Genomic DNA, 24,032 nt, shown 5'->3' on the forward strand with positions numbered 1-24,032 from the left:
CTGACTGATGTGTTTATGAGACTGACTAATGTGTTTATGAGACTGACAGATCTGTACAGGAGACTGACTGATGTGTTTATAAGGCTGACAGATGTGTACTAGAGACTGACTGATGTGTTTCTGAGACTGACTGATGTGTTTCTGAGACTGACTGATGTGTTTCTGAGACTGACCGATGTGTTTATGTGACTGACAGATCCGTACAGGAGACTGACTGATGTGTTTATGAGACTGACAGATGTGTTTATGAGACTGACAGGTGTGTACAGGAGACTGACTGATGTGTTTATGAGACTGACAGATGTGTCCAGGAGACTGACTGATGTGTTTTTGAGACTGACAGATGTGTACAGGAGACTGACATCGCCAAAGACTGATTGATGCTTGAGGAGTATAACAGATGTTCTATGAAGATTAACAAGTGCTCAGAAGAGAGAGAATGAATCTGGGATACCGAGATATGACAAAAAAACCTTCCTAACTTCTCCAAGTTCTGTACTTTGTACGGCACTTACTCACACTCACACCCATGGCACACAGCATCTCTTTTCTTAATGTCATTTTGTATGAAGCTCACTTGATCAGCACTTTGCAATAAGTCAGTGATTTGTTTTTTACAATAACATAATGCTTAGTTTTTCATGTTGAACATAAGGGTATTATATGCAAAACTTCTTATTTATCAAGAGTGAATACTATATATATATATATACACACACACACACACATATATATATATATACACACATACACACACACACACATACATATATATATATATATACATATATATATATACACACACATACACACAAATACACACACATACATCATACACACACACACACACATATATATATATATATATATATATATATATATATATATATATATATATATATATATATATACAGTGCTTTTCCTTGCTTTTATGACAAAGTCTCACAATACTGCACTTGTCATTTTCTGCTTGAACAACCAGAAGAACAGGAGGCGGGTATACACTGGAAGTAGGCAGGAAACATTTGATTTACAGAGAGGAGGTTGGCTGGAACTCAGAAATGTGTTTACTCTCTGCCAAACCAAAAAGCACAGCTAGAGAGAATTGAATTACATGGTACAACAGCCTAGTCCAGCATGTTCTCTATCTTCATATAATCCATCTGCTTAATTCATTCATTATCCCTAGGCACTTAAGAATAAAACGACACATAGGGATGACCTCTAACTTTCCACTACCTCGGCCTTTGAGGAGATCCTGGAGTCTGGCCCCTGCAAGGACAATGCGTTTTGTGGTTTTAGGACAAAGTGCTGTAGGCAAGACAGGTAAACTACAGTTTTTATATACTGTGAGCCTAGGAGCTAGTTTACAAGTGGTGTGTGATTGATTAGCTTTACAGTCACTACTTCAATTATAAGTAGAGATTCAATGCTTAGAATGTGTTCAACTTTCTGGATAAGTTATTTGTTATGCACAGAGCTGTAAATGTAATATATTTGTTGTGAATTTACAATAGGGGGTGCCTTTTGGCCATTAATGACATGATTATACTGTTATATGTGTGACTATATATAAATATGTATGTAGTTTTGTATTTGTGGCAGGAAATTTTCACTAGTCCTGGACTAGTAATTTTTATAGAGAACAAACAAAGTAGAGTTTCTATTAACTTGTAACACACACACACATACATATATATTTATATATATATATATATATATATATATATATACACATATACACACACACTCATATTTATATACATTATATATATATATATATATACATCTAAATACATACATACACATATACAGTATATATATATATATATATATATATATATATATATATATATATATACACACACTCATATTTATATATATATGTATATATATATATATATATATATATATATATATATACAGTGCATATGTACATGCATATATATATATATATATTTATATACATATACACACACTCATATTTATATATATATATATACACACACACATACGCACACACACACACACACATATATATATATATATATATATATATACACACACACACATATACACACACTCATATTTTTATATATATATATATATATATATATATATATATATATATATACACATATACACACACTTTTATATATATATAGATGATAGATAGATAGATAGATAGATATCACTGTTGGTTACTAGTCAGGGGAGAGATGTTACTAGTCCTGAGGGAAAAGTTATGAGGCTACTCAATGCCAAAAGATATGGGACAAAAAACATTTTTGTAAGCAACAATTTCTTACTCGTCTGGGATTAGTTGAAATTTCCCTTCCTGTATATACACACACTCACACCCCAGTAAGAAATTTCCTATCTTCCAGACCGAGCAGATTAGTACAGTTTCTCTCATGATTAGTTATAAATGCTATAAATTTGCAGAATGTATTGGCTAATTAACAGTTATAGACTAAAGATTCAGACGTTTCTTTTAATGTACATCTAACTTAAGTTTCATTGCACGTGATACTAAGCAATCTGACTACATCAGTAACACTAATGACATAAGTGCGCTATTTGGTGTGATTCTGTGCTCTGGCACCTCACAGATTACTGTTGTTGTGAGGGTGAAAAACCTGCCTGTCATTTCATATGAAACAGAGATGTAAAACAGGGATTTTCACCAAGTGTGCCACGGTAAATGCTGTGTCCAGCAAGTGTCCCCCAAATCAGGGGTCTGATATGATGTGGGTATGTGGCTGACAAAGCGGCTGTGATGTAGACATGTGCTTGAAGGAGCAATAATGTGCTTGAAGGGTTACACTCTCCCTCGTGCTGTCAGGCTTTGCCCTAATCTTCCTTTAAATGTTCTCTGAAGACTTTTCTGTTCAGGGAAGCCTACCAACTCAATAATATTTCTCTTACCTAACAACATTTCCCTCATCTAACTCTGCATTAACATCTTCCTCAATCTTGCAGTCCTCACCTCCTGTTTCTCAACCTCCTACCTTCTAGATTGTAAGTTTCCACGGGAATAGGGCCCTCAATTCCTCCTGTAAGTGTTTGTACATTTTGTCCTGTGTCTTAAACGTTTTATATCATTGTTTTATTTAAAGGAACTGTATCCATGGACAGCGCTACAGAATATGATGGCGCTTCATAAATAAAGTATAATAATACACAGGTTTTATTGGTTTGCCCTCCACTTTTAATACTTACTATCATTTTAGTACTTTGATTACGTTGGCATAACATAAAAAAGGAATTTGCTGCCCACACAGAGTTGTACTGGAGGGATATTAGCAACAGTTTGGTTAATATATATATATATTCAGGTACATTTTTATTTGCCCCACATTAACAGAAGTAACTGAACATTGCATTGTGGGAAAGAATGAGAGGGAGATATGTCAGTGCATACATGGGTGGCACAGAATATCTTTCTCTTCCTGCATTACATGTTTTTTGGATACAGCTGCTCTCTATATGAGATATTCACTTATGTAAAAAAAAATCAAACCTCAATATTAATGAATAAAAAAACAAACTTTGATTTGCCCTTGGGACAAATATATAATATTTTGTACCTTCCCCTTTAAACTATTACAGTATAAACTGTATAAAATGCAATTGAGTATCAGTTTAATTTTCAGTGCAAGAGGACCCCAAGTACCATCAAAGCCAAAGGGATAAAGAATACTTAAGCTTAATACATGGTGAGCTGATTTAATTTGTTTCATTGTCTAATTAATTTTTCAGTATCTAGAGAGAGAATCATTTACTTGGTAAGGGATGACTGGGGATATGCGATTTGTTTTTTGCAGTTCTGCTTTTGATCATTGGGAGTTCTTAGCAAAGAGCCAGTTTCACATTAAAATCATCCAAATGAACAAAATCTATGTAATTACCTTTAAGACTGTTTAAGGGAATTTCATCAGCAATAAAAAAAACAATTTTTTTTAGTCAGTGCTACTAAGCCAGTTTGTGAAGATGATAAATATCTAAATAGAATATCAGCTGATTATTATCTTTTTCTTTTGATAACAGTTGGGCATATATTACATATAAATTGGATTTCTTTTTTTTTTTGTTCTCTGGGGGAGTTTTTTTTTTTTTTTTAATTTTTAGTCTTGGTGAGAATATCACTCCAAGTCTTGCTGTGTAAAACTGATGAATAATGTTTTTGTATTTATTTTCAGTTCTAATAGTGTTTGGCATTAATTATGGATATTAAATGGAGGGGTATAAATCTAAACCAAACTTGAAGGGCAGCAATGTCACTTTGGAATGACACTTTTTGTGAGGGAGGAGCTAGTGAAATGTTTGATTGTTTTAAGATAAAGGCTTATCTAAGTAATAGCAAGGTGAAGGCGGAAAAAATATTCTAATAAAAATAAGTAAAATTGTTTAAAGCCTGCAATATTTTATGATTTCAACAATGACATCATTCAAATATGTTGACATCATTCATGATACCACCAACTTCACTGATGACATCACAGAATAGGTGGTATATTTCATTATCAATGGGATCGTTGCAAATATAACATAGCATATCATTCATCGCAGCTGATATCACACATTATACTATTTTTTATATAAAAAATAAAAATTAGACATTGCAATATACAATATAAACACAACATTAACAACTAAAGAAAAAGGATTTCTTGTGTATCTTTAAAAGTCCAAGTTGTATGAAGCCTCTTTGATAGTTTTATGTTTCTTCATGTGGACCAACAGGATTATAAACATAAGCAATTATTTCTAGACGCACCTTATGATCTCTACACATTTACATGTATCATCAAAAAAGTATCATCTATTTAATTTTAGAATTCAACATACAAACTGATATAAAATAACAGAGAAATTCATAAGTTTATTTTTGTTCTGGACCAATTGGACTGATTACGTCTCATACGCATTAACTGTCAGATAAAACCTTAGCTATCACTTGAATGCTGCTTAATGAAAACCATCCCTAATTGGTTTGTTTATACACACATATTTGGTGACCTAAAGTTATCAAGTATATTTGTTATTTATACACACATATTGACCTAAAGTTATCAAAGTAAACGTTTGCACAACTCACAACTTGTCTGTGCCAAAAAACAGGCGCAAATTAGATTTCGTATTTATTTATTTAAGTGATTACGACAAAAAAAAGAGCATGTATTATAGAGTGAATAGATCACTTTTACAGCCGAGCAATTGGTGCATAAATCATATGAGTAGGCCTAATGCATCCATTGACGTCAATATGAATTGTGATTGGTATGCTAAGTCATTCACAGCCCGCAAATATTTATCATCATGTGAACTCTTTTGTTCACAAAACAAAAGTAACATTTCCTTCCTTGTCACCTCTGATTGGATGGCAGGACTGATTTGACTTAGTTGTTTTTTTCGCTGTGATTTTTAAATATGTAAATATGTGTATATATGAATATATATGTATGTCTATATGTATTTATGTGTTTTACTGTATGTTTACGGTGCATATTTTACATTCTAATGTTCTTCACTTGCCGGATAATGTAATGTTTATTGTAAATACATATATATATATATATATATATATATATATATATATATATATATATATATATATACATATATATATATATAATAAATATATATTTATTAATTAAAATTAAATGTTTTTTCGATGTGAAGATCATAGGAATGTAAAATGTGTTTATTGCGCTTCTCATTTTACAATTAAGGTCTAATGCGTTCTAATGCGGTTTGAAGAATTGCAAACCTCAATGCTCATTCTTGAAATATTAAATGTAAAATATAAAAAAATATATTAATATTAATTATTAAAAATAATTATACATACAGTAAACATTTCTAACTTTATTATTATTATTAATAATAATTATTATTTTTTTTATACACACTGATTATATATATATATATATATATATATATATATATATATATATATATATATATTATTTTAAAACAAAAACAAACCACCATGTCTACTTTGACAATTTGTTAATCTCACAGCCAATAGAACCACTTTATATTTTTTTAGTTTATTTACATAACGGGAAACAAAAACTTTGCACTATCAAATGTGGATTGTCCAGCTTACCCCAATAAAGTAGTGTAGTCAGGGAAGGAAAAAAACTAACTAGAAGGATAAAGTTTACTCCCTAAACAATCTTCTTTTAGGTCGCATCACCTGACACCTGACTTCTCCCTTGAAACAAAACGTAGAGTAGCTGGGTGTGGTACACATGTTTATATATATAAGCAGACTTGAAGTAAAAAGGTGTGTCATTGTGAACCTAATTTGCATATCTTACCCAGAATCCTTTGCTGCATTGGAAACAATGTATTCCAGAGGTTTTCTGTGGGAAAAACAAGCCTTCTGGCCTATCTAGATTTGTTCATTTCTCTATTTTGTGCGTAGTGGAGGATTTTAAACTCACCTTTTACCTCCTCCTAATATATATATATATATATATATATCAGCACATATAAAATATATATATATTATTAATAATAATAAAGTATTAAAAAAGGTCTGTAGTTTATTAGACTCGGCCCCACCACTGCCGTTCACCATAGAACAATGCTTTTTTTTAAGTGGTGGCATAGTCAACGTTCATCCAATGTTTGTATGAGCCATACGGCAACCAATAGCCTGTGTTTATCATCTCTTTAAATATAGGCAATTCTGTAAATGAATGCATGCTTAGCATGCTGGCTCATCTAGTTGGGCTGGGCTTTAGGGAATCATTATGATAATTATCAGAAATATCAAATATTTATTGTGACTTAGCAGGGAAACATATGAATAAACACCTAACTTAGGCTAATGTATGCATGCACAAGTAGGAAGGGAGGAAGGGAGACTTTTTCTTGTGCGTATCACAAGTACTATAGGTTAAAAATGAAGGTGAAGGGGGGGAGTGTCTATGCGGTGTCTAGGGATGGACGAATGTGTTTATATTCGAATTTGAATGTTAGAACGAATGTTATTGTAGAAATTCGATTTACATAATAGAATGTTGATAAGAACGAATATTCTTAAACATTTGATTTTCGAATGTTATTTACAGTTTTCGAATGTCACATTTGAATTCGAATATTACATTTATAAAACACAATTGTAGACTAGAAACTTTATTTTGAATTCGAATATCACATTCAAATCGAATATCACATTCGAATTCAAATATTACATTTAAAACACAGTATTAGAGTAGAAATACTATTTCAAATTCAAATGTGACATTCGATTTCGAATGTAGCATTCAAATTCGAATATTACATTTATTAAACACAGTTGTAGACTAGAAATTCTATTTTGAATTTGAATATTACATTTTGAAATTGAATGAATACATAGCTAAACATTCTATTATTCGAACGAATATTTTCAAAAATAGAATGTTAGAATGTTATATAAACATTCGAAATTCGAACGAATGAATGTATCAAAATTTGATTTAAATTTTGAATTTTTAGAAACATTCGCCCATCCCTAGCGGTGGCCATGTAGGCTTGCAAAATCAGAGACTCCCAGTAAGATCTTGATAATCCGCCGATTATCTTAGGAGACCTATTACATCTTTCTTTATAAATATATGATTAAGCTATACTAGAGTATGCTGATCCGGTTAACATTAAAATTGACTCACTAACTCCTTAGGGGACCTGAACTAGACCGTTGAGGATACGGGCAGAGGCCTTCTATATACTCAACCCCCCACCCCCAGTTTTTCCGGGTTAAGCAGCAGTTTGCCTGCTTATATTACTGATAACATCAAAATCATTTTAAAAATAGAGAATCTTTCTATAAAAATAGTATGCCTTCTCAGGGACTTGGAATACAAGATGTGACAGGCGCTGGAAGACCTAACCTCCCTGGCAAGGGACATAAGATCAGAGCTGATGTAAGACACATGGAGATGGGACCCTGCAGCATCCCTAGTCAACCGTCTGAGTCACAAAAAAACTTGCATGAATCCCAAGATCTGGAGCATCTACAATTTAGCGCTGGCGATACAATAGAAGAAGATAATGCTCAAAAGCTGTCCTCCCTGATCCTTCTGGTCCTACCCTCTAAGCTGCGACTGAGCGATCTAAGCCAAGGAATTGCTTTGGGTCCTACCGATGAACCTTGTGAAGCATAGCAACCATCTGGCTGGATAGACGCAGATGACCTACCCTGGAGCCCTAAGAACCAAAGAAACGAGATCACCTTGCATCCTGATGCGGGAGGGAGAGTGGCCGACTCCCTTGTGTGCGATTTGTTTCAGCAACGGCACAAGATGGCGGATTACCCAACATTTCAAGGGAGTTAGTCACAGACTGTTTTGCTAATACTCTGGAACACCTTTGCCAGAAAGACATTGACGGAGAAGGAAGGGAACTGTACAGATCACTCACATGTCCGTGACAGTTTCACTTCTCATCACAATCAATCCTTGCACGCTGACTGCCTAAATTGGACGTGTATCACACCCAGCTACATTTTGTTTCAAGGGAGAAGTCAGGAGTCGGGTGATGTGACCTGAAAGAAGATTGTTCAGGGAGTAAACTTTATCCTTCTAGTTAGTTTTTTCCTTCCCTGACTACACTACTTTATTGGGGTAAGCTGGACAATGCACATTTGATAGTGCAAAGTTTTTGTTTCCCGTTATGCAAATAAACTAAAAAAATGTAAAGTGGTTCTATTGGCTGTGAGATTAACAAATTGTCAAAGTAGATATGGGGATTTGTTTTAGTTTTAAAAGAATGAGGGATATTATGTGCTTCTTATGCTTCTCACACATATGTATAATATAATGAAAGAAAAGGAATAATTATTTACATTGAGAAGACATTTCATGTTATGTACCTTTTATAAATGATAGTACTCAATTATTTAACCGAGTGAGTGGGTTAAGTCCCCACTACAAATGAACACTGCTGCCCTTTATTTGTATCGCCTTAGAAGCTTTAATATATGCTTGATAACTGGTCTAATTTATTAAATGTACCCCCGATCTTAACGCAGTGAGATGATGAATGCTAACATGATAGTCTCAGTATAATCTTTAACTACCAAATTATGCCCATACTGTTCTCAGTAGAGTAGACGTAGGTTGACATATTAAATGTATCTCATTTGAGTTATTACTTGTAGCACTTCCTAAGGTTACTTGTGTGCAGGTAGGGTCTACTGCTATCTATCTATACTAGTCAACTGCTCTAAGAGGCGATAATTTTGCAGATCAAGTTTTAAACAATGTCTCAGATAAATAGAATAATTAAGATGTTAATACTTGCATTGGTTCATGTTTACTCCATTTACAAGTAGGAATAATTGGACTCAGATTGAGAGGGGAGAGCCTATATATTTCTGTTACATCAGGTCAAATATTCTGATTGATATGAAAGTAAACTGCTGCCTACATGCCCATCCTTAGCTGGTTAGTCCCCTATTCCTCCGTTAACACCTTAATATATAGTTACACACTAATATATATATCATTGCATTATATATTCTCATACCATCTAAATTACTACACTTCTTATTAGTAATAGTAGCTAATTTCTTTAAATATTGGTGCTAAGGTCCAAGAGTGACTGATTCAATTACTAGCTTACCTCTTCATTGCGTTAGAAGCTTTGATAGGTCCAAGAGTCACCTTCTGTGTAATAAGAGGTTTATTTTCTAGGTAAAAAAAAAAAAGGTTTCATTTATATATGGCCAACTATATCTATGATATAACTGTCAATTTCTGTTTACACTCTTGTGGTATAACTAATGTATGTTCATTTACTTTTGTACCTTTTTATTGTAATCTGTATTTGATTTGAATACCTGCTTCCACTGTGATAGGTCGTGTACTACCTGTTGTCTTTTAGTAGGCTGAATGGGAATTCCATTCCTCAATAAAAGATTATTATTAATAAAAAATAAAAAATGGAGGTGAAGAAATATGTGTAGCAATCTATGTACCTCCCTACTTTAGAGCACAACGAGGAATCCCCCTCAGCAATAAATATTGTATATTACCTTATCATACTTGTAATGTCTTCTGTAATAAATCTACATAAATACTGGGCTGCTGGGCAGATCGGTAGAGGTCTCATGTCCCAGCTCTCTACTTGATGGATGATGGGAGGGGTCATGTTGCCTGACTGGATGTGACCCCTTAGTGTTTCCTGCTTACTGGGTATTTGAAGTCGGACCTTGAGGGGCAGGAAGTGGACCAGCAACAGCACATCTAAAGCCTTACAGTGTGTATCACGTAGATCTATATTGGAGATGTTCGAAGACTTACTGTTTAAGGGCTGCGAGCATCTGTCTTTATATGGTAATGGAGCACTACTCATGCTAACTTCCATATGAAGCCAGATTGCCCAATCATTACAGACAATTACCCCTGTCTGTGTAACGATCATCCATTGGTGTCAAAGGGAGTTGAGGGAGGCAAGGGGGAGGCAGGTGGGTGGCCCAGTAGAGGAGGGAAGGTTGGGGGTTCTTTATGCAAAAAAAGTTTTCGGGAGGGATGGGGCTCTATGATACAGAAAGCAAATATAGATAATATATAAAAAAAATTAAATGGTCACTTAGAGGGGTGAGTGGGGAGGATAAGGAAGGAACCCTACACTACAGAGAGAGAGCTGTTTGGGAGGGATCAGGTAGGAGGTGTGAAGGGGGAGGGTAATCCCTACACTTCAGCAAAAAATTTACCTTGCTGGGAATTGGAAGTGTGGTGCGCAGCTGCAATTAGCGCCTTCTAATTGCCAAAACAAATAACAATAATGGCAAGGCTGTGCACACCTGCTATTTCCGAACAAAGAGAATCTCTGGAGAAGCTTTTACAACCATTTGTCTGATTATTGTAGAAGTGTAAATAATTTCATTGAGAAACCCAACGTTTGCAAAAAGTTAAAGGGACACTCAGGTTAAATTAAATTTTCATGATTCAGATACAGCTTGTAATTTTAAACAACTTTCCAATTTACTACCATTAAAAAAAATGTGCACAGTCTTTTATATTTACAATTTTTGAGTCACCAGATCCTACTGAGCATGTGCAAGAATTCACAGACTATACGTATATGCATTTGTGATTGGATGATTGCTATCACATGGTACAAGGGGAGTGGAAATATACATAACTTTGAAATTTGTTATAAAAAAATCTACTACTTATTTGAAGTTCAGACTAAGTGCTATTGCATTGTCTTGTTATCTTGCATTTGTTGATTATGCAAATCTAATGTGTTGATTGGTCCTTTAACAATTTTTTATATGGCAACCAAATAGTAGCATCAAATATTCCAAAATTGGCCTAGATCAGTGGTTTTCAAAGTGTGAGGCGGGTCTCCCCCGGGGGGGGGGGGGGGGGGGGCTCTAGAGCATATAAGGGGCATTGTACTATAAACTTATGTTTAAAGGGATACTAAACCTACATTTTTTTCTTTCAAATGATTCAGATAGAGCATGCAATTTTAAGCAACTTTCTAATTTACTCCTATTATCATTTTCTTCTTCATAAATGTAGCCACCAATCAGCAAGCGCTACCCAGGGTTCCGAACAAAAAATGGGTCGGCTCCTAAGCTTAGAGTCCTGCTTTTTCAAAAAAAGATAGCAAGAGAACAAAGAAAAAATGATAATAGGAGTAAATTTGAAAGTTGCTTATAATTTCTGTTCTACCTGAATCATAAAAGAAAAAAAATTGGGTTTAGTATCCCTTTAAATATGGAAGATTTCTAGTAGATATAGTATATTGGAAAACTATGAGGTAAGCCCTTAAATATGCGCTAGTTATTCACATATAGTAGTTCCTTTATAATCACATTTTAGTGTGTGATGACTGTTGCTTGCATCAGATGTTTTGGTATTATTATAACTGAGATTAAGGATAAAGTTAGGATTTGATGATAATTGTAATGTGTGTAGCTAAATGATTTTTGTAATGAATTTTTGTAACTAATTGATGTTTGGTCATTGGTTGTACACTAAAGGGGCAGGGGTCTGTATATGCTATTTTAATGTGCTTGTTCACTTTGTTTGGCTTTGTCTGAGGAAGGGGTGAAGGCCCCAAAATGTCACATTAAACATTTGGAGTGATTTTCATAGGTAAGTAAAAAAAATAAAGGCTCTAGTTGGGCAAGTTTTTCTGTGAAATTCCCAGTAGCGAAGGGGTTAAAAAGTATCACAATCTACTAAAAGTGACAGGACCATTTAACACTGTGCTTGTCAATATTCATCTGCAGCTCAGTGACACGGCCCCAGATATTTACTTCTCTAATTGTCTGGTATTTATTTGCAGGACTAAGCTTTTGCACAGTAAGGAACTTATTACTAACGCAGGATTAGGACAAATTGCTTTAAGAAATCTAGGCACTAGGTAAAAAATTAAAGGGATATAAAATCCGAAATTGAACCCTCATAATTAAATGAGAGTGCACAATTTCTAACTTTCTGTTTTGAAAACTTAGCTCTTTTAATTATTTTCCTTTGTTGAAACTTAGCTCTTTCCTTTGAGAGTATACTGTTTTTTTTAACCCTTTAACTTTGGGTGGTGACACGAAAACACAAGGGTTTTAATGCGTATCACGTGTTTTCATCCTAAGAAGGGAGGGGGCATTTGGAGCTAATCCAAGCCCCTGCATTTACCCCAGCATCATTGTGAGAATCTGGGGATGACATGCCATCACCACAAATGGGCATGGTGATGTCACCAAGCCTCGGAAACCCAGAAGTGCTATTCTGCTGGAAGGAGGTGGATGGGGGTAAGAACAACACAAGACAAACAGAATAAGTAGTTAAATACGTGTGGACAAATATATTCAAATAATACATTTGATTGGTACAGACCCTTAAACTATTATTTATACCAGAAGAAGACTCACAAGCAGCTGTTGTGAGCTTGAACACCTAGGTTCCAAGGAGTTCAAAAGAAAGACAGGGAATTCAGCAGGTCTTTAACTTATGTCCAAAAATGTATTAGCTATGTCACAATTGACAGTACAATTAAATGCATGTGTCAGAGACAGAATGTTACACGTCTCCAAACGCACAATGAATATATTCAACAGTACAATCATGAAATACAAACATACAATTTTAAAAAACAAGCAGGAATAAGGACTAGGGGGCATATTTAACAACGTGCAAGCAGACATGATGATGATATGAAGTAGTGTATCATGTCCGCTGCACAAAGATAAATGCCGACAGCATATGCTGTCCGCATTTATCATTGCACCAGCAGTTCTTGTGAACTGCTGGTGCAATGTCACCCCCTGCAGATTTGCGGCCATTCTGCCGATTGCAGGGGGTGTCAATTAACTCGATTGTATTCGATCGGGTTGATTTCTGTCCGCAGCCTCAGAGCAGACAAGTTATGGAGCAGCGGTCTTGATAAATATGCCCCTAGATATGTATCAAGAGGGGTTAACAACACTACAGCCGAGACCAGGCTCCACAAGTGAGGGTAGTGCCTGGGTGGGTATACATATAGGATCCGATCTATGTTACCCCTAGTACATATCATGTGTTAACACACTGCAATTAAAGAGTACATGACATCATGAAAAAAAACAGCAACATCCAACCTCCACCAGCCCCAACCGCAAACGGAAGGGAAATTAGCGGGCGAGGATGTTAGCATCGGGATCTATGCTGTTTAAATCCTATAACACTGCAATACAAAGTTTCTAATTTGCAACATAACAATAATACGCTGATACAAAGTATAGTATGGCTGTATCCTGAGCTATAGTTGCAGCCCATACAGTTCATGTAAGCTGAATCCTGAACATTGAAAGCAATTGCTGTTATTTCCCATGTATATATAGCTGTTTCTGCCGCAGACAATGACCCTTCAATAAGGGTGTGTATAAGCCAAATAGTGTTAAATGCTGGCAGATACACTGCTAATAATTGATCACCAAAAGGTTCGGCACCAGTCGCTAAGTATTTGTAAAATGAACAACTGTTAGGTCGCAGACAAGAGACCGCTTCTAGTGAGACTCACCACCGCTTCCCATACATATTGTGAGCTTCCGCCTACATACGGGTACCACAGCTAGGACGTCACCATGTGTGAGTCTCACCGATAGAGGAATTTCAACATAGGTTCAGTCCCACTCAGTTCTGTTCTTCAATCAGTGTGCGTCCAAGAAAGTTCCTGCGTAGAATGAGAGACGCGTTTCACCCCCCACACACACACTCTCACAGAACTCATGGAGCTTCATCCTGGCTGGGGGGTAAGTATCTAAAGCTTTCAATCTCAGTTCCCTTAAAGGGATATTCCAGTCAAAATTGAAATGCAAATAGATGAAGTACATCTTTGAATAAAAACATATTAACATAGTAGATGAGGTTGAAAAAAGACCGAAGTCCATCGAGTTCAACCAATACAAATCTAAAATACTTACAAAAAGCTCCAGTTAAACTTAAATAATCCCACTAAAAGGTGACCCATTTAATACTAGCAATCATATCCATGAATTTTGTTTCTAGACAGAAATGTATCCAAACAATTTTTAAATGTATCTATTGGCATTCACTACCTACTTTGGTAATGATTTCCACAATTTTATTGCTCTTACAGTGAAAAAACGTTTCCGTTGCAGGAGATTAAACCTCCTTTCCTCCAACCTTAAATTGTGACCTCTTGTCACAAACAATTTTCTTGGAATAAAAAGCTTCTGCCATCTCTGTATATGGGCCTTGAATATTCTTATATAAAGTAATCATGTCACCTCTTAAGCGCCTTTTTTCTAAAGAAAAGAGACCCAGTTTAGCTAGCCTCTCCTCATAGTTTAAATTATCCATTCCACTTATTAGCTTTGTGGCCCTTCTCATGATCTTTTTCTAGTTCTGCAATATCTTTTTTTGCGATCGGTCCCCAGAACTGCACTCCATACTCAAGGTGAGGTCTTAACAGGGATTTATATAGTGACAGAATTATGATTTCCTCCCTTGAATCAGTGCCTCTTTTAATACATGCTAGTATCTTATTAGCCTTTGTAGCCGCTGCCCTACATTGTGCACCATCTTTAGCTTGTTATTACTACTCTCAAATCCCTTTCCTCCTTTGTTTGGCTAAGTCTTGTTCCATTTAAATAATATGTTGCCTGCTTATATTTACTTCAAAAATGTAGAACCTTGCATTTTCCCGTATTAAATCTCATTTTCCATTTACCTGCCCATACTTCTAATTTTTGCAGATCCCTTTGTAACAAAAGTTATCCTGCTCTGACCTAATGACCTTACTTAATTTAGTATCATCTGCAAAAATAGAGATGTTGCTATTTAATCCTTGCTCCAAGTCATTTAAAAAATATTAAAAAGAACAGGGCCCAGTACTGATCCCTGAGGGACTCCACTGAGTACCTTTGTCCAATCTGAGTATGATCCATTCACTACTAATCGTTGCTCCCTATATTTTATCCAGTTATTTATCCATGAACTAACATTTTCAGCTATTCCCAGTCCCTTAATTTTGTGCATTAATCTCTCATGTGGCACTGTATCAAATGTCTTTGCAAAATCTAAGTATATCACATCAACTGATTCCCCTTTACCTATATTTTTACTTACTTCCTCGTAGAATCTAATTAGATTAGTTTGACATTATCTATTTCTCATAAAACCATGCTGATTAGAACTCATAATCTTGTTTACACGAATATGCTCATCAATATAATCCCTTATAATCCCTTCAAATATCTTCCCCACTATTGATGTCAGACTAACTGGTCTATAGGTTCCTGGATCATCCCTGCTTCCCTTTTTTTTTTTTAAACTTTATTTTTATTTAGGTCATACAGCTTTAAACATAACCAAGTTTACAGGACAACAACAGACATAAGCATATGTCTCGACAATAGTATGAGTATTAAACAAAGCAATAACAGACATAGGCATATGTCTCGACCATAATATGAGTATTAAACAAAGCTCATAATTCACAACTGTCACACAGAGGAGAAGAAAATTTTGCCAGATAAACTCATGTAGTTGGGAATATATAAACAGGTCCTGTGTATTGGAATACTAACCTCTTTTATAACTATGACATTATTTCCCAAACCAATAGGTTGTGACTCATGGACCAGTAGAGAGAAATATGGGGAATATAGAAAACTTAAGAGTAGCATTATCTAGCTCTTTTATGTCATAGAAGGTGGTGAGGGATGGGGGATAGCCTTAGCCGCTATATTGCAACAGATAAATAAAGAATAATAGGGGAAATTACGAGGGAATCTACGTTCCTTTGTTTACTTTGTAAACTACCCCCGGGAGGGTGGGGAGGGCGGGGCTAAAGCTTCAATACTTCTAGACCTATAACTATCGGGTATATAAGACTTCTGGGGCAATGTTTGTGGTATGGAGCTAAGTAAACTCTAGGGTGCAGAAAAGTAAAGTAAAAGCATAGAGCTTATGTCTCAGGAGGAGTTCTTGGGCTTGTAGCAAAATGATATAGGGCCACCTATGATATCTCCCCTCAGGGGTTGACGTCACCACTGGACGGAGCCGGACAAGGGATATGGGATATGACCCACTCTCTTTCAAGAGTGGGAAAGGATGAGGGGAGATATCAATAACGCTGGGGAATTAGTACACTCTCCAAATTTGACTAGTAAATAGTATAGTGGGAGAAACGAAGCTTGTCATGTAACAGAAGGCTTATAACATACACGCATCACAGTGTCTGTACTAAATTATACAAATAAAAATGGAGGACAGGGTGAAGCATAATTAAACCTCACATTCAGGCTATATCAATAGATAGTAGACAATTACTATACCTAATGGGTTAAAACTGAAACTCCCCAGGACTGTAATCTTTTGTGAAAATATACGTGCGTAAGGTTCATATAATCAGACATTCAGTGTAGCAGAGTAGATAGTGTTTAAAGATCTGCTGGGTAGCAGTCTAATTGTTATGGGATTACTTGTGACAGTAACACACACAGATGAAGCCATCCACATGACCTTTTAGTATTCCTTGCAATATACAACAACTTCATCTAGTAGATATAAGAAGATATTATCATCTAGGGTTGCATTTGGTTAGGGCATAATAAATCTGTGGTATGCTATCTCGGCCGCAGACAGCACACCATGTTCCTAGTGAAAATATATCAACCCATATATCACAAATATAGCCATGGTTGTCATGTGGAAAATACAAACTGCATAGTAATAGAGGTGCTAGGGGGTATGGAAAAGTATCATAAATATTTTATCTAAGTTAGTTCAATTGATTTAATGCTTAAGCATAATATGGATATGTCTGATATTAAGGCTTCTTCAGTCACCACAGTTGTAAATCAACAGACTTGAATTAGCAGGCTCACAGACAACAATAATCTAATTAACAATTTAGAATTTTGTCTTATATGGAGTAGATTATAAGAATATCTGCATCTCAGAACCACGTGTGATATATGGAGTATCAGTTCCATACTAAACTGACATGTGAACCTAGTCTCTAATCTTGGTAATCAGCTACTCTCTTATAGCTATAGAGAATAAAAACACTACACATGGGCACTAAACGCTTCTGTCCCATCTGATAATGAGAATTAGGTATCAGAACTGCATAACCCCAGCTATGGGCCGCTATTCTCAAGAACGCAGTAAGCCAAACGTTCTTACAAACGGGCAACACCAACCCTCTACAAGTATATAATACAAACATGAAATCTGCGCATGTGTGAAAATGGAAAAAAGTTCTAGGTTAATTGTAATACACTGTTAGAATATGGAGTCTTCACAATAAACATAAATGAAAAACAGTATTATAGAGATTAATTTCAACCCACGTCTATCTAATAGCTAGCAGCCTTGGTCTACCAGTACCACAGTGAAAGTGTCTAAATAGAAGGTAAGAGCGAAATATAAAGCAATACAAGGTCTCGCCAGCTCCTCCTGCCAATGCAGCTCAAGACAATGTTATATGCATCACAAAATAAACATACATACTAACAGAGAGGGTTAACACATCAGTCCCAATCATAAAGTCCCATGTCTGCAATACACTATGTAAACTAGTGCTAACATTATAATAAAACGTAATTAAAATCGCTATGGGATAGAGGTCCTAGGCAGAACAGTAGGTTGGGTATATAGTTGCTCCGTGAAGCAGTCTAATGCCTAAATGTCTTTCCATCTGCTACATAACTTTTGTCTAAAGGGTGCAATACCTAAAACATAATCTAAAGATGTGAAACATGTCCCAAGATACTGCAGCATAGTCTCTCAGCCTGTCTAGCCGGTTAAGTTAAAATCAGTAGGTAATTAACCTATTCCTACTTTAAGATATGTGCCTTCATACCAAGAGTCATAGAGATTGCGGAGCGCAGCCTGCGGTGTATGAGCCGCGCCTGAGAGAAGTGATGTTACTGCTCCCCAAAGTGTTAGAGTCTTAAGGTGTGGAATCATTCTGAGCAAGTGGACTAGGGTTTCCATATTCTCGCTCAGTTCCAAGCACATCTCCCTTAAGTTGCAACTTACATCCTCACGATCACCCGACTTGGCCACCGCTGTTGTTGAGCCGGTCTCTGTAGGGTTTGCAACATGGCTGCGTGGTAGATTGAGTATCCGCTTCTGGGGTTCGGCCGCATCTCTCAAAGAGCAGGTAGACAGAGAAACGTGGAAGTCCTCCAAGTTGCATGGATCTAGGGTTGGGCCGTGTTCACAGCACTGAGTAGTCAGCCAAAAACCCTGGGTGCGCACCTCACACTCACTGTCTGCCGCATCTGGCGCCTTTTTATCCTCCGAGCCCGCACATTGCAGGATGGTAGTAAACTCTTGCAGCAACGATTCCTCAAAGTCTACAAACAGGGCAAGTAATCTTGAAGAAAGATCCTCCATATTAAAGCTTAACGTAGCTTCTCCCATTAATGAGGTGGGGGAAAACAGCAGCCTGGGCTCCAGAGGCAGCCAGATAGAGCCCTAGAAGAATCTATAGCTCCAGCAATGGCACAGTATATCAGTCCCCTTCAGGCCGCGCTGGATAGCATAGGTCAGGAACGGAACAAAAGCTCCCAGACAAATTAAGTAGATTCCTGGGCAAGTTCGCAGCAAATAGTCTCAATTTAAAGTAAAAGTTCCTCAGAAATATATAGTTAAATACATTTAAGCTAGAGATGATGGAGGAGCTCCTGCAATTCACGTCCTGCCGATCCAGAGGTCAGCTACGCCCCCCCCCTGCTTCCCTTTTTTAAGAGTGACACCACATCACCTTTACACCAATCCTGGGCTACCATGCTTGAGGATAATGAGTCTTGAAAAATTAAGACTAGAGGTTTGTCTATAACAGTGCTAAATTCCCTTAACACCCTTGGGTGTATTCCATCTGGGCCTGGTATGTTGAGTTTGTACTATTTTTTTTTTTTTTTTTTTTTAATAATTTAAATGCCCTACGTTTTTTCCTAATTTCTCTTAAAATGTTTTTATTTAGCCACATTGTCCTGGATTTTTTTTTTTATTTGTATTTTTATAACCATATGGTATTTGTTGATGTGTATATTTATTTAACACAGTTTTAAATGTTATCCATTTATCCTCTGTATTTTTATTAGAGAATACATTGTCCCAATTTATGTTATTTAATGATTTCCTTAAATCGTTGAATTTTGCTTTCTTTAAGTTAAAAGTCTTAGTTAAACCTTTAAGACTCTGCTTTCAAATGTGACCATGTTATGATCACTGTTAGCCAAATATAAAAACATATTTGCAATAAACATGTATTGGCAAAAATGCTTCTAGAACAAGTTGTCACTGTTTAAGTGTTAGTGCACTGGCAATTTAAATACTGCAGCTGCTCAAAACACCAGTGGGGTATGTGTCATGTCAGCAATAAACAAATTGAGTGATTACTAGATGGTACAAGCATCTTAGGCTCTCTGAGCAAGCACTGTGTTTAAAATGCTTCAATTCAAAACTTTAATACATCCATGTGGATTCCAATTTTGGTTGGAATGTCCCTTTAGGAAACCCATGAAACCCCCTTTTTAAATGAAGCTCTTATATAAGCATATATGTGCATTTATTTGAATATTAATCTGTATCTATTTGCATCTCTCTCTCTTCATATATATATATCCGGGTAATCCTAGGATTACCCCGGTAAAACTGACATTACCCATCGGCTCTGGGTAACGCCCAATGTAAGATCATACATCTGGCTTTAAAACCAGGTAATCCTAGGATTACCCAAACGCTTCTGGATAAACTAAAAGTGCAGTTATCCAAGATAAGAAAGTGGGTAGGTAAATGCTGACAATTGCTTAATCACAAAGGTGTTTGCACAAAGGGAGTGCAACATGGGCAGACTCGGCTTTTGCAGTCTCCAGCTGACTGATAACGGCTCCATTCTGTTTGTATTAGTATGGGTTCAGGGTAAGATGTAGAACACTCTCATACGAGTGTAACCACCAACATTTTTCACAGTTAGTGAATTATTCTCTCCATATTTAGGTTTCCCATTTTTCGATTTTTTTTATTTGAAATTCAAGTTTCACAATTTTGATAAATTTATTTTATTTTTCAAGTTCTTAATATTTTCACAGTTAGTGAACTATTCCAATCCTAAATTGTACACATTTTACATTTTCTAAATTTTTCACTTGAAACCTAAGTTTCAAAATTTTCACTTGAAACCTACGTTTCAACATTTTTACAAACAAGCAAAAAAATTACTATAGAATCTTATCTCACCAACAACTTTTGCGCCCTCTGTCAACTTCTTAGTTATAGGATTTTGCACTTTACATATTTGTACTCGCTTCTAGATTAAACTTCACACATATATACGGTACACTGTAATTCCCCCATCTTCACTATTTTTTTACTGTCTGTCTGGGGGGTTCAAGGGGTGCGCCCCACCAATCCTCGGGCATCCACCCCAAGTATACCTTGGGAAATTAGGTTTACAACCCCCTTGAATCCCCCAGGTGGAGGCAAAAAAGATACTGAAGATGGGGGAATTACAGTGCATTGTATAATATTTTAGAACACTGGCTTCTGGGTTTTGTGTGGGTTGTAGGATTACGTGTGGGTTGTAGGAAGTGGTGAGCAAAATTATTGCAGATAGTGATGTCTGTGCTGTTTTCAAACAGCAGTTATAGCTTTATCTAGAAGCGTTTGGGTAATCCTATGATTACCCGGGTAATGCCGGAGGTATGATCTTACATTGGGCTTTACCAAGAGCCGCTGGGTAATGTCAGTTCTATCCTAAAATGAAAGAATTGTTCCCCTCAGAAAAAAAATATATTGTAAAATAGAATATTTACCATGTTATTGTTAAATACCTTTCATAATATTAAACTACATTATCCTTTTATAAATTCTAAATTAGACTTAGTTGTTTACTTTTTTAGTTTTTGGCAAGTGGCCACAACCTTTGTTTTGTTTACCTAATTTGTGTTAAAGGGACAGTCAACTCAAAAAGGTTTTATTGTTTAAAAAGATAGTTAATCCCTTTAACCCATTCCCCAGTTTTGCACAGAAAACATGGTTATATTAATATACTTTCACCTCTGTGGTTGCCTTGTTTCTAAGCATCTTCTGACAGCCCCCTGATCACATGACTTTAAAGGGACACTGTACCCAATTTTTTTCTTTTGTGATTCAGATAGAGCATGCAATTTTAAGCAACTTTCTAATTTACTCCTATTAGCAAATGTTCTTCATTCTCTTGGTTTATTTATTTGAAAAGCAAGAATGTAAGTTTAGATGCCGGCCCATTTTGGTGAACAACCTGGGTTGTTCTTGCTGATTGGTGGATAAATTCATCCACCAATAAACAAGTGCTGTCCAAGAGAAATTTAGAAGTTTAAAGGTTATAAAGTATGTTAATATAACTATGTTGGTTGTGCAAAACTGGGGAATGGGTAGTAAAGACTCCATCTTTTTTAAACAATAACAATTTTTGTGTTGACTGTATAACCTTTAATTATAATGTATAACCTTTAATTATAATGTGAAGACGATTTATCACACAGTAACAGAGTATGGTTTATAGATTGATTTGTATGATTATACGTTTACATGACAAAACAATGCAAAATACATAGTAATAATTAAAAACACTGGCGTCAAGATTTATAAACAGACTTGTGCAGCACCACAGAAACAAGCACATCTCAACAGTAACAAGTAATTAGAAAAGATTTGTATATCCTGTGAATAAATACAAAATTTCACAAAAATGTTGTGATGCTTATCTTAAAGCCATGCTACAAAAAGAGTCGCTCTTACGGAAACATGTCAACTGAATTTACAGGCTTAGTTAATTATTTCTTAAAGGGATATGATATAATGCCCCCATAGTAAAAATAAATAAATATGTTAAATCAAAGTAAACATAAAAATAATTAGATTGGGCTAGATTACAAGTGGTGAGCTATTTAGCGCTCCTACTCGAGTGTAAACATTGCTAGAAGTAATCTTTTTGCACGCTTGTACAAGTTTTTGCATGACACGAAACCTGACGTGCGCTGACTTCCGGACCTCGGATATCGCAACCACACTAACTTTTTTTCCTCGTAGACTTTTAATGGAGAGTGCAGAAGAAAAAAAACCTAATACTTATCGCTGCATGCTAACCCGACAGGAGTTATTAATATGTCACATTCCAATGTTTTTCACATACAGAGACATTTTGTTTATTTTAAATATATATTTCTATAAATATCTGTGTATACCTTTACTTGTATATATTCCTATAAATATATTGGTATAGATATATATTTTACCTGAATATTCATATATATATATATAGAAATACATATTTAATAATATATATATATATTTTTTCTATGTGAAGATGAAGAACATAGGAATGTAAAATATGCGTACTGTGCGGGTTAACACACATGAAAGCGTAGTTATCTTAAGGCACATTATTTAATATTAAATATTAAAAACAATAATAAAAAATTAAAAAATTATTAGAGAAGTACTAAGTTTCTTGCTCGAATTACTAAAACCAGTTCTAGAAATCCTATTGTGGCCATTAAAAAGGGCACAAAAAGATATACTAAGCAGGTGGACATTGAGAAAATATTTTTTGAATTTTTCAATGACCTCTATAAAGCAGAACCTTATAACACCATTAACCAAAAAAACTTTTGGGACAGGATCCATGTCCCTAAGTCACCACCTGAAATAATCTCGACTATTAATGCCCCTATCACAGATAAGGACATTGTATCTGCTATTAAAATGGCAAAAGTCAACAAAGCTGCTGGGCCAGATTCTCTCCCATTAGAATTTTACCGTATTCTACAAACTCAGATAACCCCAATTTTAACTAAACTATTTAACCAATATTTTTCCCGGGAAATATGAATGTTCCCCCTATTTTGCGGCGGCAAATATTTCTCTAATCTTAAAAAAGGACAAAGATCCTGAATCTCCTAGTTCTTATAGGCCAATTTCGGTCCTTAATACCGATTATAAGTTATTGATGGCGATCTTGGCCAGCCGACTAAAACCACACATAGGTGATATAATCCATGAGAACCAATCGGTATTCTTGCCAGGCCGGAATCCGGCCAGAAACACTAGGAAACTTTTAATATTGTTAGAATATTTATGGAATAAACATACGGCCCATAAACCATCTGATGAAGCCATTTTAACGGTCGATGCCGAGAAGGCTTTTGATCGGATTAGTTGGGACCACATGTTTTTCTCTTTGGAACAGTTTGGTTATACTTATAGTTATTGGTTATATATATAGTAGGCCTTCATCCGCCATTATTATTAATAATAAGATTTCTCAACGATTTACATTACAAAGAGGGACCCGTCAAGGCTGCCCTCTATCGGCACTGTTATTTAATATCTGCCTAGAACCCTTAGCTATATTGCTTCGACAGGAATATGAGGGCATTTTAGTAGCAGATAACCAATTGGTTCTACTTCTATACGCAGATGATCTCCTGCTATTCTTGTCCAATTTTCAAATTACATTGCCAAAACTACATGACATAAGTGGGCAGTTTGGATTAATTTCGGGCTACAAGA

General features: G+C 35.6%; 1 protein-coding gene across 2 annotated transcripts in view; it reads left to right on the plus strand.

Annotated features, from left to right (window-relative positions):
* The first annotated feature begins 1,084 nt into the window (after window positions 1–1,084).
* Window positions 1,085–24,032, plus strand: part of LOC128666065 (ras-related and estrogen-regulated growth inhibitor-like) — a 169,040-nt gene continuing 146,092 nt past the window's right edge. For both annotated transcript variants that reach the window (XM_053720445.1, XM_053720446.1), the window contains exon 1: window positions 1,085–1,326. In XM_053720445.1, the coding sequence (XP_053576420.1) occupies window positions 1,218–1,326 (109 nt within the window). In that variant the 5' untranslated portion in view covers window positions 1,085–1,217. The remainder of the gene's footprint in view (window positions 1,327–24,032) is intronic.

Source organism: Bombina bombina, chromosome 7 (genome assembly GCF_027579735.1).
Source record: "Bombina bombina isolate aBomBom1 chromosome 7, aBomBom1.pri, whole genome shotgun sequence".
Lineage (NCBI taxonomy): Eukaryota > Metazoa > Chordata > Amphibia > Anura > Bombinatoridae > Bombina > Bombina bombina.